The 17,406-nt window shown below is 41.4% G+C and overlaps 1 protein-coding gene across 2 annotated transcripts in view; it reads left to right on the plus strand.

The window, feature by feature from the left end:
- The first annotated feature begins 11,852 nt into the window (after positions 1 to 11,852).
- The window catches only part of LOC133651605 (leukocyte surface antigen CD53-like), a 28,383-nt gene continuing 22,829 nt past the window's right edge, over positions 11,853 to 17,406 (plus strand). For both annotated transcript variants that reach the window (XM_062049584.1, XM_062049586.1), the window contains exons 1-2: positions 11,853 to 11,935; positions 12,630 to 12,697. In XM_062049584.1, the coding sequence (XP_061905568.1) occupies positions 12,635 to 12,697 (63 nt within the window). In that variant the 5' untranslated portion in view covers positions 11,853 to 11,935; positions 12,630 to 12,634. The remainder of the gene's footprint in view (positions 11,936 to 12,629; positions 12,698 to 17,406) is intronic.

Consider the following 17,406-nt stretch of genomic DNA (forward strand, 5'->3'; position numbering starts at 1 on the left):
TTTACACCAGATTTGACACTCTTCTCACCCTGAACTTCTACTGTTCAGTATTGCCACTTCTTAAAAACTATGTCATGCTGTTTGAATCAAAGACTCCTCTGATCTATAAACTTCATGATAATCAACTAGATGTCTTCCGCAAATGTATGTCTTGTTTCATCAAACCAGAGGCACTTTTGAAAGCAACAAAACTGAAATGCCTTGATATTGAGAACAATATACTGCGACAGAGGGACATCTTCTATGGAGGAAGTACATCAAGCATCATGCAGGAATCTCACAAACACACAACTGTTAAACTGTTTCAAGAGAAGGTTAAGGAAGCATTCATAAGTTGTGGCAAGTACCTCCAGAAAAAGTTGCCACTTGAAAACAAACTTTTGGAGGCAGCCTCAGCAATTGACCCCCTAGCAAGAGGACACAGCAAGAGTTTGGGAATGTTGAAAATCTTGCCTTCCTTGGTAAGAAATGTGTTCAATGAAGATGAACTGAATACTTATGAACTTGAAAATCGTGGGTATCAGGTGGACACAACATTGCCTCCAGCAACTGACAAGGAAGGTGGTGAAATAGCACTTGATGTCTGGTGGTCAACTGTTTTCAGACAGGACACTTACCCTGCTTTGTCAAAGATGGTCAAGGCACTCATGAGCTGCTTCCATGGTCCACAGGTGGAAGGAGCATTCAAGACAATGGGAGATGTTCTTCATCAAAAAGCTTGTAGGATGGATATTTCCACATACAGTGCAATCCAAACAGTAAAGTATGGCCTAAGAGCTAAAAAGAAATCATCAGTTCAACATTTCTCAAGGAAAGACATTGTCATGGACCCTGTCAACGGAAAACTGTGTCTCAAGATCAGAACCTCAAGCAAGAGGTACAGGGATGATCTAGAGCAGATGGAAGAGGAGAGAGAGTCCAAGAGGCAGAAGTTGGCAGTGAAATCCAAAAAAGAAGCTACAAAAGCAGAGACCAAAAGGAAAATGCAGGCTGCTCAGAAATTTGCAAGGAAAGCTCATGTTAGGGCTCTCCGAGAAAGCTAATGTGTGAAGTGAACTGAAGTAATGTGGTAATACTGTAAATAAACTGTAGATAATAACACTGATCAATGTGACACTTGTGGATGTGAAATGAACACAAGATGTAAATATTAGTGACTAAATACTGTTGGGACTGAACCATATACAGTGATTCATTAGGATAATTGGGTTATGTATGTTTTATTAATGATGTTTTCATGTCTTTAAAAACTAAAATATTTTCTTCAAATGGTGCTGTCTTTGTTAATTTTAACATGTTAAATTGGTGAAAAACCAGGACCTTCGTCCCCCAGACCCCCGGAAATTTTGTCAGTCTTTTTCATTGTGGTCAAATCACATGCCTGAAAACATACTACACATCTCATGAACAACAAGATTGTTGTCTTTTTTCTTTAAAGTTTGTCAAATCACTTATATTAAAAGCAAACTAGTGAAAATTGCTGCTGTAATTTGATTCTTTCAATAAGCCATGTAACTTGCTATGATCCAAGGTTTTGAACAGGTGTGATACCGGTGTGTGGCCACAGCATGCATATCTGATGTTGCTCACAGTGGTCCTCAGTGTGCTCAGGGAGCTTGTGTGTATGCCCAGACACATAACAAATTAGAGGGAACATTGCTTGCACTGCATTCTAGTCCTTCACTCTAATGTTCCTCATCCACAAATCTTTCATCCTCGCTCAAATTAATGGGGTAATCGTCGCTTTCTCGGTCCGAATCGCTCTAGCTGCATTGAAAACAATAGGAAGATGTGAGGAGCCTTTCAACTGTTGACGTCACGCTACTTCCGGTACAGGCAAGGCTTTTTTTTTATCAGCGACCAAAAGTTGCAACTTTATCGTCGATGTACTCTACTAAATCCTTTCAGCAAAAATATGGCAATATCGCGAAATGATCAAGTATGACACATAGAATGGATCTGCAATCCCCGTTTAAATTTAAAAAAACATTTCAGTAGGCCTTTAAGGCTCTGGATGCTGTGGGGCTGTCTTGGTTGACAAGACTCTGCAGCATCGCATGGACATCGGGGGCGGTACCTCTGGATTGGCAGACCGGGGTGGTGGTTCCTCTCTTTAAAAAGGGGAACCGGAGGGTGTGTTCTAACTATCGTGGGATCACACTCCTCAGCCTTCCCGGTAAGGTCTATTCAGGTGTACTGGAGAGGAGGCTATGCCGGATAGTCGAACCTCGGATTCAGGAGGAACAGTGTGGTTTTCGTCCTGGTCGTGGAACTGTGGACCAGCTCTATACTCTCGGCAGGGTCCTTGAGGGTGCATGGGAGTTTGCCCAACCAGTCTACATGTGCTTTGTGGACTTGGAGAAGGCATTCGACCGTGTCCCTCAGGAAGTCCTGTGGGGAGTGCTCAGAGAGTATGGGGTATCGAACTGTCTGATTGTGGCGGTCCGCTCCCTGTATGATCAGTGTCAGAACTTGGTCCGCATTGCCGGCAGTAAGTCGGACACGTTTCCAGTGAGGGTTGGACTCTGCCAAGGCTGCCGTTTGTCACCGATTCTGTTCATAACTTTTATGGACAGAATTTGTAGGCGCAGTCAAGGCGTTGAGGGGATCCGGTTTGGTGGCTGCAGGATTAGGTCATCTGCTTTTTGCAGATGATGTGGTCCTGATGGCTTCATCTGGCCAGGATCTTCAGCTCTCACTGGATCGGTTTGCAGCTGAGTGTGAAGCAACTGGGATGAGAATCAGCACCTCCAAGTCCGAGTCCATGGTTCTCGCCCGGAAAAGGGTGGAGTGCCATCTCCGGGTTGCGGAGGAGACCCTGCCCCAAGTGGAGGAGTTCAGTACCTCGGAGTCTTGTTCACGAGTGAGGGAAGAGTGGATCGTGAGATCGACAGGCGGATCGGTGTGGCGTCTTCAGTAATGCGGACGCTGTATCGATCCGTTGTGGTGAAGAAGGAGCTGAGCCGGAAGGCAAAGCTCTCAATTTACCGGTCGATCTATGTTCCCATCCTCACCTATGGTCATGAGCTTTGGGTTATGACCGAAAGGACAAGATCACGGGTACAAGCGGCCGAAATGAGTTTCCTCCGCCGGGTGGCGGGGCTCTCCCTTAGAGATAGGGTGAGAAGCTGTACCATCTGGGTGGAGCTCAAAGTAAAGCCGCTGCTCCTCCACATCGAGAGGAGCCAGATGAGGTGGTTTAGGCATCTGGTCAGGATGCCACCCGAACGCCTCCCTAGGGAGGTGTTTAGGGCATGTCCAACCGGTAGGAGGCCACGGGAAGACTATGTCTGAGCTGGACGAAGTGGCTGGGGAGAGGGAAGTCTGGGCTTCCCTGCTTAGGCTGCTGCCCCCGCGACCCGACCTCGGATAAGCGGAAGAAGATGGATGGATGGATGGATGGATGGAGAAGCAAAGGTGGAGTGAAGTGATCATTTCACTAAATTTGCCCAGGCCTACGCCACACCAAACAAGTCAGGCAAAACAGCAGCATGCAAGATCTTTGATGACTTTGTCTTGAGATTCGGATTTCCTGGAAAGATCCATCATGACCAAGGAAAATCATTTGAGAATGAGCTATTCAAAAAGTTGCAAAAGTACAGTGGGATACAGCACTCAAGAACAACGCCGTATCACCCGCAGTCCAACCCAGCAGAATGCTTTAACAGAACATTACTTGGCATGCTACGGACACTGGAGGAGATCCAGAAACACCAACTGGAAGGACTACTTGAATAAAGTGGTTCATGCCTACAATTCCACCGTCAATGAAGCCACAGGGTTTACCCCGTACTTCTTGCTCTTTGGTAAAGAACCAACTTTGCCAATTTCAATCTCATGCAGCCTATGCTGAGAAATGGAAAGCGTCAATGCAAGAAGCTTATAACATCGCCCAGGAAAACCTGAGAAAATCCGGTGAAAGAGGACGGAAGTACTACAACCAGAAAGCGTGGAGTTCTGTTCTTCAACCTGGTGACCACATACTCATCCAGAACTTATCACGAAGAGGAGGACTAGGGAAGATTTGTGCGTATTGGGAGGACAAGGTTCACATCGTCAAAGAACGCAGAGGCACTGAAAGTCCAGTGTATGTGGTTCGACCTCTAGATGGAGAAGGAAGAGAAAGAGTTATTCACCGTAATCTTCTGCTACCCTGTCCTTACCTCATCGATGGCCCAACCAACAAACATTTTGGAAAGCCAGAGAAGAAAAGCAGACCCAACACAAAGACCAAGGTGCGTGAAATCCCTAGAGATGCAGAGAGCTCAAGTGAGGATGAGTATAACTTGTGGATCCCAAGGCAGTCTCAGGACACTCCCCTAAATCCACACGCACCAGTCTTCAAGCCTGTGGGTGAGAACCACTCCACAGTGGAACATGAAACAGAGGAACTCGACAACAGGAGTCGGCGACAAGATGGAGACAATGCCATTCAGCAAGGACAGCGAACATGACAGGACCAAGGACATGCAAGGGAGCAAAGACCAAGACATGGACCTTGACATCTCAGCACCAGAGCTTCAGGATGAAGATGGTGTCCTGTCTTCAGCAGATTCCACATCCTCAGATGACAGTGAACATGCCGAGAGAATAAGAACACGCCGACCAAGACATATCCTTTCATATGCTAGATTAGGACAACCTAGTAATGAATTAGTCTAAACATGATGTGTTTGTTGTATAGTAACCCCAAAAAAAGTTTGACTCTAGAGTGACATAGTTCATGTTTTGTAAATCTGTTCTGTAATGATTGAGTACTTCACACAATACTTAAATTATCACCAGTCTTTTTGTGTAAAGCCTTACAAAAGACTATGTCAGAGACTACACTGAAGGTGATGAGTGAAAAGAAAGAATGTCACCAGGTTTGAGTGACAAGTGATGGACTTTGCTGAACTATACTGAAAGCATGTATAATGTGAATACACATTAAGTATGGTGAAATAGTAGATTGCTATATGTGACTTAATGGACTTGGGAGACCTACCAACGAACCGTGAATAAGGACATTACACCAAACGCAGTGACAAATATGTGTTTATTTATACTGTGGTCATGCTGTGTAGTCAAAGTGTAGTCAATGGGATGTGAGTGTAATTGTGTTGTGTGTTGGTAAGTGGGTTGTGAAAAAGTTTGAGTTAAACAGACAGGTTTATGGGAACATATATTTTTTTTAGTGGGGGAGGGTGTAGCACCCTGACACTAGGGTTGGATGTAAAATCTAAAGTTGTATTAGTATGCATAAATATAATTATACTTATTCTATTTTTGTTAAATGCATTATGCAATGTTTTTAATTTGTCATATTCATCTCCGTGTATGATTCGTTATGAGTATTGGGAAGGGGAGCTGCGTCATTTCCGAGGTTATGTGTGTAATGTGCATGCTCGAGAAGAAAACTGGAAGTGAAACAGTGAGCGGGAAAAAGGAGGGATATCAGAAAATGCCTGTAATATGAACCGTGGGCTTGATTAAATATTGCACCAAAGAGACAACGTTTGGTCATTTTAAGGGTGCAACAAAACCCTACTCTATATTATTTTATTAGCCAAATCTTTTTTCAAAATGTATGTAATGCTTTGTATCCTACGTGTTCTAAGTGCAATCCTAAAATATCTTCCACTACTAACCGAACCTTCTCTTTTGCTATCTTATTTTCCAGTATTTCCCTTTCTCTATTGTATTAAAGCATGTCCTACACTTTCTATCTGATGACAACAGTCACACAGTCCTGTATTATGTTTCCCTATCAATTTCAATAAACTATTTAGATATGTATGTGCAGCTGAGATAGGCTCCAGGAACCCTAGCGACACCGAACGGGACAAGCGGTAGAAAATGGATGGATGGGATGTCCAAACCTCATTCTAGTGATAATGTCTTCTTCTTTCCTATTTCTATTCCCTCCTCTCGTCACACCTACTCTCCTCTGGACTTGTAATTTTCTGTACCTTATGTATCCTTATTCCAATTAGCCTGCCACTTTTTATTGTGTTCTGTCTTTATCAGGGGTGTCAAACTAATTTTAGCCGCATGAAGGAAAATCTATTCCCACGTGGGGAATAAATTTGGGGTAAAATCATGGCATAACAACTTAAAAGTACAACTACGAAAACTTCAGATTGTTTTCTTTGTTTTACTTGGGCCCAAAATAAAACAAGCACATTCTGAAAATGTACATATTACAAATAATCCTCTTGACAAAACACTTCAGGTTAGTTGAAAATTCTGAAGAAAAAAATTTGTGCAGTTTCAAATTCACCATGAAGAACTCAATGACTTCATCTCAATGTGTCCACAAAGCAATTATTTTTTAAGTCACAGCCCATCTAGTGTTGAACAAAACACAAAATAAAGCATAAATAAAATTGCTTCTATGTATCAACTACCTCATTTGTCATTTCCACTGTTAACTTACTTTAAATTTGCACAAAAGGACAATCATTTTCACTTCTCATGCAGCATTTTAAGTGGGCTTACCAATTGTTTGTTTATTTGCTTGCCTTACAGAATTGCTATTGCGACATCCAGTGGACACATTTAGAACAGCAGTTTCTTTCATTTAAAAATGCAGCTCAATTTTACACTTAGCAAACTCATCTCTGCATGTTTGACATCCCTGATCTCAACATACACTTCTGCTTTACTATGGTTAATCTCCATGTTTACTTCTGTTTTAGTGGTTGTTTGCTTTGCGTACCTATCTGCTAATTCATTCCCCACAATGAGCAGGTACCCAGAGAAATGTTACCACATTTCCCGCTTTATTTATTCTGTAGATTGCCTGAACTATTTCATATACCAAATATTGTCTTGTTTCTGATGTCGCTGATAAATGCACTGCTGGAGTCTGAGCACACAACTGCTTTTCTTGCTTCATTTTCCTCTACCCAATTAACTGCCATATAAATTCCGATCCATTACCCCGTAAAAAACGATAAATTGTCGGGGATTCTTTTATTCAATACTATGTTTCCTTGTGGAATAACTGCTGCAGCTCCTACTTTATTATTCATAGTTTTTGATGCATCTGTATATATTACGACATATTCTGAATACATTTCCTCAATCCATTTTTATATCTGGTAATTATTTAAACTTATATTATTCAATAACTGCATATCTACATTTGGGAAATTGTACATCCATGGTGGTATTGCAGGGATTGGTACTGTAGGGCTAACTTTAATTGTGTCAATTTGAACTTTTTCACATCAATCAATCAATCAATGTTTACTTATATAGCTCTAAATCACGAGTGTCTCAAAGGGCTGCACAAGCCACAACGACATCCTCGGCTCAGATCCCACATCAGGGCAAGGAAAAACTCAACCCAATGGGATAACAATGAGAAACCTTGGAGGAGACCGCAGATGTGGCGACCCCTCCCCCCCTTGGGCGACCGGTGCAATGGACGTCGAGTGGATCTAGCATAATATTGTGAGAGTCTAGTCCATAGTAGATCTAACATAATAGTGAGAGTCCAGTCCATAGTGGGGCCAGCAGGAGACCATCCCGAGCGGAGACAGGTTAGCAGCGCAGAGACGTCCCCAACCACATGTCTCCCATAGCTAACCTAACAGAAACTATTCATCTTTTTGTTCTCTTTTTCTTGGCAGTTTAGTAACACTTGGTGAGTTGGATGTCCTTGCCTGGACCCTTTTCAGTTTGATAAATAATAAATAAATGATAAATGGGTTATACCTGTATAGCGCTTTTCTACCTTCAAGGTACTCAAAGCGCTTTGACAGTATTTCCACATTCACCCATTCACACACACATTCACACACTGATGGTGGGAGCTGCCATGCAAGGCGCTAACCAGCAGCCATCAGGAGCAAGGGTGAAGTGTCTTGCCCAAGGACACAACGGACGTGACTAGGATGGTAGAAGGTGGGGATTGAACCCCAGTAACCAGCAACCCTCCGATTGCTGGCCCGGCCACTCTACCAACTTCGCCACGCTGCCCAATAAACTGCTGACAATTGAGCTCTTCTCATGTCTAAAGGTTTGTCATTTATTTCTACGTGTAATGCTGCCACTGGGGAGGAATTTGTAGCGCCACAACATAACCTTAATGCCTGTGACTGGATCGTGTCTATTTTCTTAAGTAATGTTTTTGAAGCAGATTTTTAGAAAATGGATGGATGGATGGATGCATCCATAATCAATTACAGATCAAATTAAAGCTATATATTGCTTTTAGTGTCTGTCTATCAGCCCCCCAATCTTTACCCCTCAAAGCCCTCATAATATTTAACACCTTTTTACTTCTCTCCACCAGGCACGTGCACACATGGCACCCTATGGGTGCCTGAGCCCCTGCCCTTTTTTGCCTCTTTTTAAAAAGTGCCCTCTGCCTGTGTGTGTGTGTGTGTGTGTGTTTTCTTTCTTTAAACAACATTAATAAATTCCTGTCAGGGATGTAAAAAAAAAAACAAAAAAAAAAACAGGGGTACAAAAACTCCACATTTTCTTGTAACACCGGGTTGTTTGAGCCTGCCGCTTCCTTTAAACGTTTAGCCCCTCCTCGATCTGCGGGCTGCAGCCAGGGTTACTCAGACGTGACAGTGGAGCAACTTGAACCTGTGAGTTATGGTCTAGTCGCTGTCCACTTATTCAGCATCTAATATGGGTAATATTTCAGAAAAACGCTGTATTATTCTATTAGTCAATGTGTCAGCTTCTGTTTTTGCCGGACGTCGGAGCACGGCGCATCAATTGAGCAGAGCGGATCGTGCGGGACAGGAAGTAATGTACAAAATAAAACACCGGGTTAATTTTCAAAATAAAATGCACGTTTATGGCGGATCACATTTCTCTCACAGTAGAGTTTTAGATATAAGGTTATTGTGACTTTGCTATTACTGTGTGGGTTAACAAAATAATAATAATCCATCCATCCATTTTCTACCGCTTATTCCCTTTGGGGTCGCGGGGGGCGCTGGAGCCTATCTCAGCTACAATCGGGCGGAAGGCGGGGTACACCCTGGACAAGTCGCCACCTCATCGCAGAAAATAATAATAATAATAATGATAATAATAACAATAAGAAGAAGAAGAACAATGATAATGATAATAATAATAATAATTATTATTATTATTATTAATAATAATAATAATAATTTCAGCATTCTGGGGATATAAGATGTAGGTTATCTGTTAGGAATATTGCCATCTGTATTTAAACTTGATTCATGTTGATTATGCCTGCAGCCCAATGCCAAAAAAAGAAAGGATACAGCCTTCTACTGGCCCCTGGTCCATATTTTTGGCCCTGTATTGGGTTTCAGTTGTTTAGTCTGAGCATTAAGTGAGATAGACCATAAGTTACAACTTGATGGTGTTTTCATCAAGTTAAGGGAAGAAGGACAGATTTTCACATTTAAGTTTTTTCCATTTGGGTATTTATTTTTGTATTTTTTTCAAAGTTCATGTTGCACTGTTCAATGTTCAATATTAAAGTGCTTATCTTTAACAAAAAATAGCCTAATAATAAACCAGTGTTTTGTTGCTTTTCATGTCTTCCAAGCCTATGATAATGTGAATTAACTCATTATGACCATAATTTGTTGACACAAAAGAAATGGCAATCACTTTTACCTACAAAGGACACACAGCTAAGTAGTTAGCTTCCTATTAGCACATTTAATTTTACATTAATTTCCATATTGTGTAAAGGACCAAAAAAAACATTCCTGCCCTTTTCTGACTTTGAGCCCCTGCCCCTCTATAATCATGTGCACGTCCCTGCTCTCCACAATTTTACTGATGTGGATTGACCAGTTAATATATTTATCGGAACATATACCTAAATATTTAAATACTTGTACTTCTTCTATATTTGGAGCTTGTATTGAACTTTCCTTTTTGTAACATTCATGACTTTAGTTTTCCCAACCGAGAATCTTAAACCCCAAGCTGTTCCCCATTCTTGAGCTTGATTTACCGCTTTTTGAATCTCCTTTTCTATATGATTTGTAATTCTACCTCTCTTCCACATCACTCCACCATCAGCAAACAGTGCCACCTCCACTAACCCTTCCACTTCACTAAACACTTCATTTATCCTTTTAAAAAACAGTACTGGATTTATTATACTTCCTTGTGGGGTTCCATTTTCCACTTCATATGTTATATTATATTAATTCTCTGTTTTTACAAAAAATTCCTGCTTGTTAAGAAGTCTTTTATCCATCTGTACTTTCTTCCTTTAATTCCAATTTTATTTGATTTAATCTGAAAACCCCTGTTTCCACAATATATCATAAACGTTCTCTTTGTCAAAAAATACTGCAATTATATTTCTTTATTCATTTGTCTTTTTCTAATTTCCTCTTCTAACTGCACTGCTCGGTTGTTTGTGTTATTTCCTTTCCGAAATCCACTTTGGTAGGTTTTTATTATTTCTTTTGACTCTAAATAATATACTACTCTTTCATTAATAATTGTTTCCATAACTATATCCAAATTTTCTGGTTTGCATATTGGAATTACTACAGCTTCTTTCCACTCTGCTGGTAATTTTCCTTCTTCATGTATCCTATTATATAATTTCAAAACCACTTCTTTGCCTATGTTACCTATACATTTTTGATCATCTGCTAACTCACCTTGTCTTTTCCTTTATCTATCGTGTTTCTAAAGTCATGACTGTTATCATCAGTCATTTCCCTAATATTTAAATTAGTTCTTCTCTCTTTTCTTTTTCTTAATTTCTCAAATTATCATTGCTGTGCAGTTTAACAAATGTTTTTCCTAAAAGTTCTGCCTTTGCTTTATTTCCTACCACACCCTGCGTCCCATCTTTCATCACATGATGTTTATGTTCTCTTCTGATCCCTGACGCCACCTGGCGGATTTCCTGGTCTTTCAGGAAATCTACAATAACAATCAGCAATTTGTGTTTTATCAATTATAAGGGAATGAGAGATCCAGGAGCGATGAGAAACTGCACCCCGCCTGCCTTACTTCTTGACGTCAAAGGCTGGATGACCTTCCACCTGCTGAGGAGGGGGGGTGACACAGGTGGAGGACTAAGGTCTCTGGACTCAACGGGCTTCAGGCGTTAGACATGGTAGACGGGATAGGAGTTGGGTACCTTGAGTCGAACGGTGGCACAGGGGTTAGTGTATGTGCCTCACAATATGATGCATGTTCTCCCAGTCACGGGACTGCGTGGGTCCCCTTCGGGTACTCCGGCTTCCTCCAACCTCCAAAGACATGCACCTGAGGGTAGGGACTGTTAGTTCATTATTTCAGTATGCACTAAGCATAAATAATTAGAATAAACAATTTATTTGGTTCGATTTATTGTTAAAATTATATACATATGCATTAGATTGTATATTACTGATATTTGGTGTAACTTTTTTCAAAATGAGAATAATTGAATATTCTGTGATATACATATACATTAGATTGTATATTGCTAATATTAAAACATATCAAAGTGTCATTTATGTTTCAAAATTAGATGTATAGAATATTCTGTGAACATCACATTATAGGATTACAGAACAATAACAACACCAAAATGTTAAATGTAAAAAAGCCACAGGAGATTAAATATTTATTTTCTCCACTGTATATGTCACAATGATATTTCTGTAGATTGTTGTACATTTATTAATTTAATACATTTCATAAGAACAGAGTCACTGTAATATTCCACCCGCATTCCAGTACAATTTTAATTATTAAATGTTTAAAAGGACCCTTAATGGAAAAATTGGGGATAGTCTCCTTAATTTCAGACTGCCTGTGTTGACAGAGACCTTGGTTGTACTCCCCTCCCTCCCCTCCCTCCCCCCCAACCTTATTTCCCTTTTTCCCTATCAGTCTTTAGTCAGCACCAGGGAATGTTCAGGACATGAATATACTGCTCACCATCCTATATGTGATATTTGACACTGCTGGAAGCGGGAAGGTTAAGGTAAGATCGATGGAGAGTTATTACCCAGATTTGACTGTATTTTATGAATCTGTTTAGGAAAAAGCATACCATAGAACACATAAATAAAATACAGACTAAGGTAACAGCATCCAACTTTTGAAGCATTCTTGATATTCAAAGTTGTAATCAGTATTTGAATGTGAAGCGGTTTAATATTCCAATGGATTTGACATGCATGCAGATAGTTTGATCACTTTGTTTAAATATTACCATTTTCTCACAGGGAGAGAAAAGAATAGAGAGTTCGTAACAAAAGATGGATTGCCGTTGCAAAAATGAGGGTGGGACTTGAGGCATTGAAATAAATACATAAATAGGTAAATCAATATTTAACAATAATAAATAGTGGCTAAAAATAATTCATAATTGATAATAATTAATAATACAAATATAATTGTGTTCAAATATGTGTCGGCTAAGCTAACGTGACATTTGAAAGTTAATGAATGTGACTTCCCTCATAAATGCTTAGCTAATTTACAAAAAATAAATGATCAAACCTCATCTAGTAAGCTGAAACAAACTAATTCAAAAAACTTGGTTTGAAATGTTTACTTGGAGCCTTAATAGGTCACAAGTGCCCATAGTGAAAACACCTCAGTGTCACCATATCAAACACTATTGTAATGTAAACATTAAAGCACCAAAAAGCAACCCCTGTGAACTCCTTCAGGAAGTATGGATCGCTCCTGTGTAAACTGCCTAAAAATTCTGATGATAGTTCTCAACTTTCTGTGTTGGGTAAGTGCTTAAATTTATAAATTGATCCTGGTAATATTGTTTATTAGGGCTGTCAAAGGTAACGCGTTAACTCACCCGTGTCAAACTCAAGGCCCGGGGGCCAGATGTGGCCCGCCACTTCATTTTATTTGTAGGTGGGATCTGTGTATTAGCGGCTGGCTGCAGCAACACAACCAGGAAGACTTTGAGTTGGATAGCAGACGCGCTATCAGACACTAGCCGCCGACCGCATCGATGATCGGGTGAAGTCCTTCGTCGCGCCGTCGATCGCTGGAACGCAGGTGAGCACGGGTGTTGATGAGCAGATGAGGGCTGGCGTAGATGGAGCGCTAATGTTTTTATCATAGCTCTGACGAGGTCCCGTAGCTAAGTTAGCTTTAATGGCGTCGTTAGCAACAGCATTGCTAGGCTTCGACAAGCGGCACAGCATTAACCGTGTAGTTACAGGTCCAGTGTTTGGTTCGGTGTCTCCTGATAGTAGTATTGTTGATCTTCTGTCTATCCTTCCAGTCAGGGGCTTATTTCTTTTGTTTCTATCTGCATTTAAGCACGATGCTATCACGTTAGCTCCGTAGCTAAAGTGCTTCACCGATGTATTGTCGTGGAGATAAAAGTCACTGTGAATGTCCATTTCGCGTTCTCGACTCTCATTTTCAAGAGGATATAGTATCCGAGGTGGTTTAAAATACAAATCAGTGATCCACAATAGAAAAAGGAGAAAGTGTGGAATCCAATGAGCCAGCTTGTACCTAAGTTACGGTCAGAGCAAAAAAAGATACGTCCTGCCCTGCACTCTAGTCCTTCACTCTTACGTTCCTCATCCACAAATCTTTCATCCTCGCTCAAATTAATGGGGTAATCGTCGCTTTCTCGGTCCGAATCGCTCTCGCTGCTGGTGTAAACAATGGGTAAATGTGAGGAGCCCTTCAACCTGCGACGCCACGCTACTTCCGGTACAGGCAAGGCTTTTTTTTATCAGCGACCAAAAGTTGCGAACTTTATCGTCGATGTTCTCTACTAAATCATTTCAGCAGGGTTACTGCCACTACAGGCACCAACTACCTTGCGGCCACAGCTCCAATTAGCCGCCTCAACAATAGAGGTGCGGAACATGGTCCACTCGGACTCAATGTCCAGCACCTCCCTCGTGACATGTTCAAAGTTCTTCCGGAGGCGGGAATTGAAACTCTCTCTGACAGGAGACTCTGCTAGGCGTTCCCAGCAGACCCTCACAATGCGTTTGGGCCTGCCAGGTCTGTCCGGCATCCTCCCCCACCATCGCAGCCAACTCACTACCAGGTGGTGATCGGTAGAAAGCTCCGCCCCTCTCTTCACCCGAGTGTCCAAAACATGAGGCCGCAAATCCGATGACACAACTACAAAGTCGATCATGGAACTGCGGCCTAGGGTGTCCTGGTGCCAAGTGCACATATGGACACCCTTATGCTTGAACATGGTGTTCGTCATGGACAATCCGTGACAGGCACAAAAGTCCAATAACAAAACACCACTCGGGTTCAGATCCGGGCGGCCATTCTTCCCAATCACGCCTCTCCAGGTTTCACTGTCGTTGCCAATATGAGCGTTGAAGTCCCCCAGTAGAACGAGGGAATCACCCGGGGGAGCACTCTCAAGTACTCCCTCGAGCGAATCCAAAAAGGGTGGGTACTCTGAGCTGCTGTTTGGCGCGTAAGCGCAAACAACAGTCAGGACCCGTCCCCCCCCCCCGAAGGCGGGGGAAGCTACCCTCTCGTCCACTGGGTTGAACTCCAACGTGCAGGCTCTGAGCCGAGGGGCAACAAGAATTGCCATCCCAGCCCGTGGCCTCTCACTGCGGAAGAGAGTCCAGCCCCTCTCGAGAGAACTGGTTCCAGAGCCCTTGCTGTGCATGGAAGTGAGTCCGACTATATCCAGCCGGAACTTCTCCACCTCGCGCGCTAGCTCAGGCTCCTTCCCCCCCAGCGAGGTGACGTTCCACGTCCCAAGAGCTAGCTTCTGTAGCCGAGGATCGGACCGCCAAGTGCCCTGCCTTCGGCTGCCGCCCAGCTCACATTGCACCCGACCTCTATGGCCCCTGCTATGGGTGCTGAGCCCATTGGAGGGGGGAACCCACGTTGCCTCTTTGAGCTGTGCCCGGCCAGGCCTCATGGGGACACGCTTGCCATCGTGCCCCAACTCCGGGCCTGGCTCCAGAGGGGGGCCCCGGTGACCCGCGTCTGGGCGAGGGAAATCTGAATCTCGGTTCTTGTACTTCCATAGAAGTCTTCGAGCTGCTCTTTGTCTGATCCCTCATCTAGGACCTGTTTGTCTTGGGAGACCCTACCAGGGGGCATGGAATTCCCAACATAGCTCCTAGGATCATTGAGACATGCAAACTCCTCTACCACGGTAAGGTGGCAGCTCAGAGAGGAGTATATATATATAAGGGCTGTGAATCTTTGGGTGTCCCACGATTCGATTCAATGTCGATTCTTGGGGTCACGGTTCACTTCAAAATCGATTTTTTTTCAATTCAACACGATTCTCAATTTAAAAATAATTTTTTCCCGATTCAAAACGATTCTCTATTCATTCAATACATAGGATTTCAGCAGGATCTACCCCAGTCTGCTGACATGCAAGCAGAGTAGTAGATTTTTGTAAAAAGCTTTTATAATTGTAAAGGACAATGTTTTATCAACTTATTGCAATAATGTAAATTTGTTTTGACTATTAAATTAACCAAAAATATCTCTTATTTTATCTTTGTGAAAATATTGGACACAGTGTGTTGTCAAGCTTATGAGATGCGATGCAAGTGTAAGCCACTGTGATAATATTGTTCTTTTTTTCATTTTTATAAATGTCTAATGATAATGTCAATGAGGGATTTTTAGTCACTGCTATGTTGAAATTGTAACTGATATTGATACTGTTGTTGATAGTATTCATTTTTGTTTCACTACTATTGGTTTGTTCTGTGTCGTGTTTGTGTCTCCTCTCAATTTCTCTATTTATTGCAGTTCTGAGTGTTGCTGGGTCGGGTTTGGTTTTGGAATTGGATTGCTTTGTTATGGTATTGCTGTGTATTGTTTTGTTGGATTGATTAATTTAAAAAAAATAAAAAATTAAAATTAAAAAATTATAAAAAATTTCATTTTTTTTAAATCGATTTTTTAAAAATGAGAATCAATTCTGAATCGCACAACGTGAGAATCGCGATTCGAATTCGAATAAATTTTTTCCCACACCCCTAATATATATATATATATATATATATATATATATATATATATATATATATATATATATATATATATATATATATATATATATATATATATATATATATATATAATGTATATATATATATATATGGGTTAAAAAAAATGTGGCCGGGGGCCGGGCTGTACGTATATATATATACGTATATATATATATATACGTACAGCCCGGCCCCCGGCCACATTTTTTTTAACCCAATGCGGCCCCCAAGTCAAAAAGTTTGGGGACCCTTGGATTACAGGAAAATTGGCGTTCCTATTAATATTCATTTTTTCACGTGGCAAGTGATTTCACGCTCACTTTCAGATTTAGATAAAAAATGTATATTTAGATTTAACATTTGGATTTCAAATTCACATTTAGCGCTCACATTTGGATTCAACATTTAGGTTAGGTTTTAACAAATGGATTAAGATGTAGCATTTCGGTCTAGCCCTGCGATCAGGTGGCGACTTGTCCAGGGTGTACCCCGCCTTCTGCCCATGTGCAGCTGGGATAGGCTCCAGCACCCCCCGCGACCCCGTAAGGACAAGCGGTAGAAAATAGATGGATGGATGGTATTTAGGTCTAAGGTTTATATTTAACATTTAGGTTTAGATTCAACATTTAATGCTCACACTTAGATTTAAATGTTAAGATTTAGATATGACATTTAGGTTCAGAATTAACATTTATATTTAGATGTAATGTTTAGATTTATATTTAACATTTAGATTTCACATTTATATTGCGTTTCAAGATTTATATTTAACATTTATATTTATATTTTACATTTAGATATAACAGGCAGCACGGTGGATAAGGGGTTTGTGCGTGTGCCTCATAATAAGAAGATCTTGGGTTCAATTTCTGTGTGGAATTTGCGTGTTCTCCCCGAGACAGTGTGGGTTCCCTATGGGTACTCCGGCTTCCGCCCATCTCCAAAGACATGCACCTGGGGATAGGTTGTTTGGCAACACACAATCCCCACCTTCTACCAGCCTAGTCACGTCCGTTGTGTCCCTGGGCAAGACACTTCACCCTTGCTCCTGATGGGTGCTGGTTAGCGCCTTGCATGGCAGCTCCCGCCATCAGTGTGTGAATGTGTGTGTGAATGGGTGAATGTGGAAATACTGTCAAAGCGCTTTGAGTACCTTGAAGGTAAAAAAAGCGCTATACAAGTATAACCCATTTATCATTTATTATAACACTAAATCGACCCTGTCTATCATTGTGAGCCCTGCAATGAGGTGGCGACTTGTCCTGGGTTTACCCCGGGACAAGCGGTAGAAAATGGATGGATGAATTTAGATATAACAGAGTCAACATTTAATTTAAACTTAAATGTGATGAAAATTAGCTATATGTGAAAAATATACCTGCTAGAAAAATGTGACTGAATTTTTACATTTAGCACCCCATAGTTTGCTGTTAATGGTGTTCGAACAAGATGCAATTAGCCACCC

The sequence above is a fragment of the Entelurus aequoreus genome, linkage group LG06 (assembly GCF_033978785.1).
Source record: "Entelurus aequoreus isolate RoL-2023_Sb linkage group LG06, RoL_Eaeq_v1.1, whole genome shotgun sequence".
Classification (NCBI taxonomy): Eukaryota; Metazoa; Chordata; class Actinopteri; order Syngnathiformes; family Syngnathidae; genus Entelurus; species Entelurus aequoreus.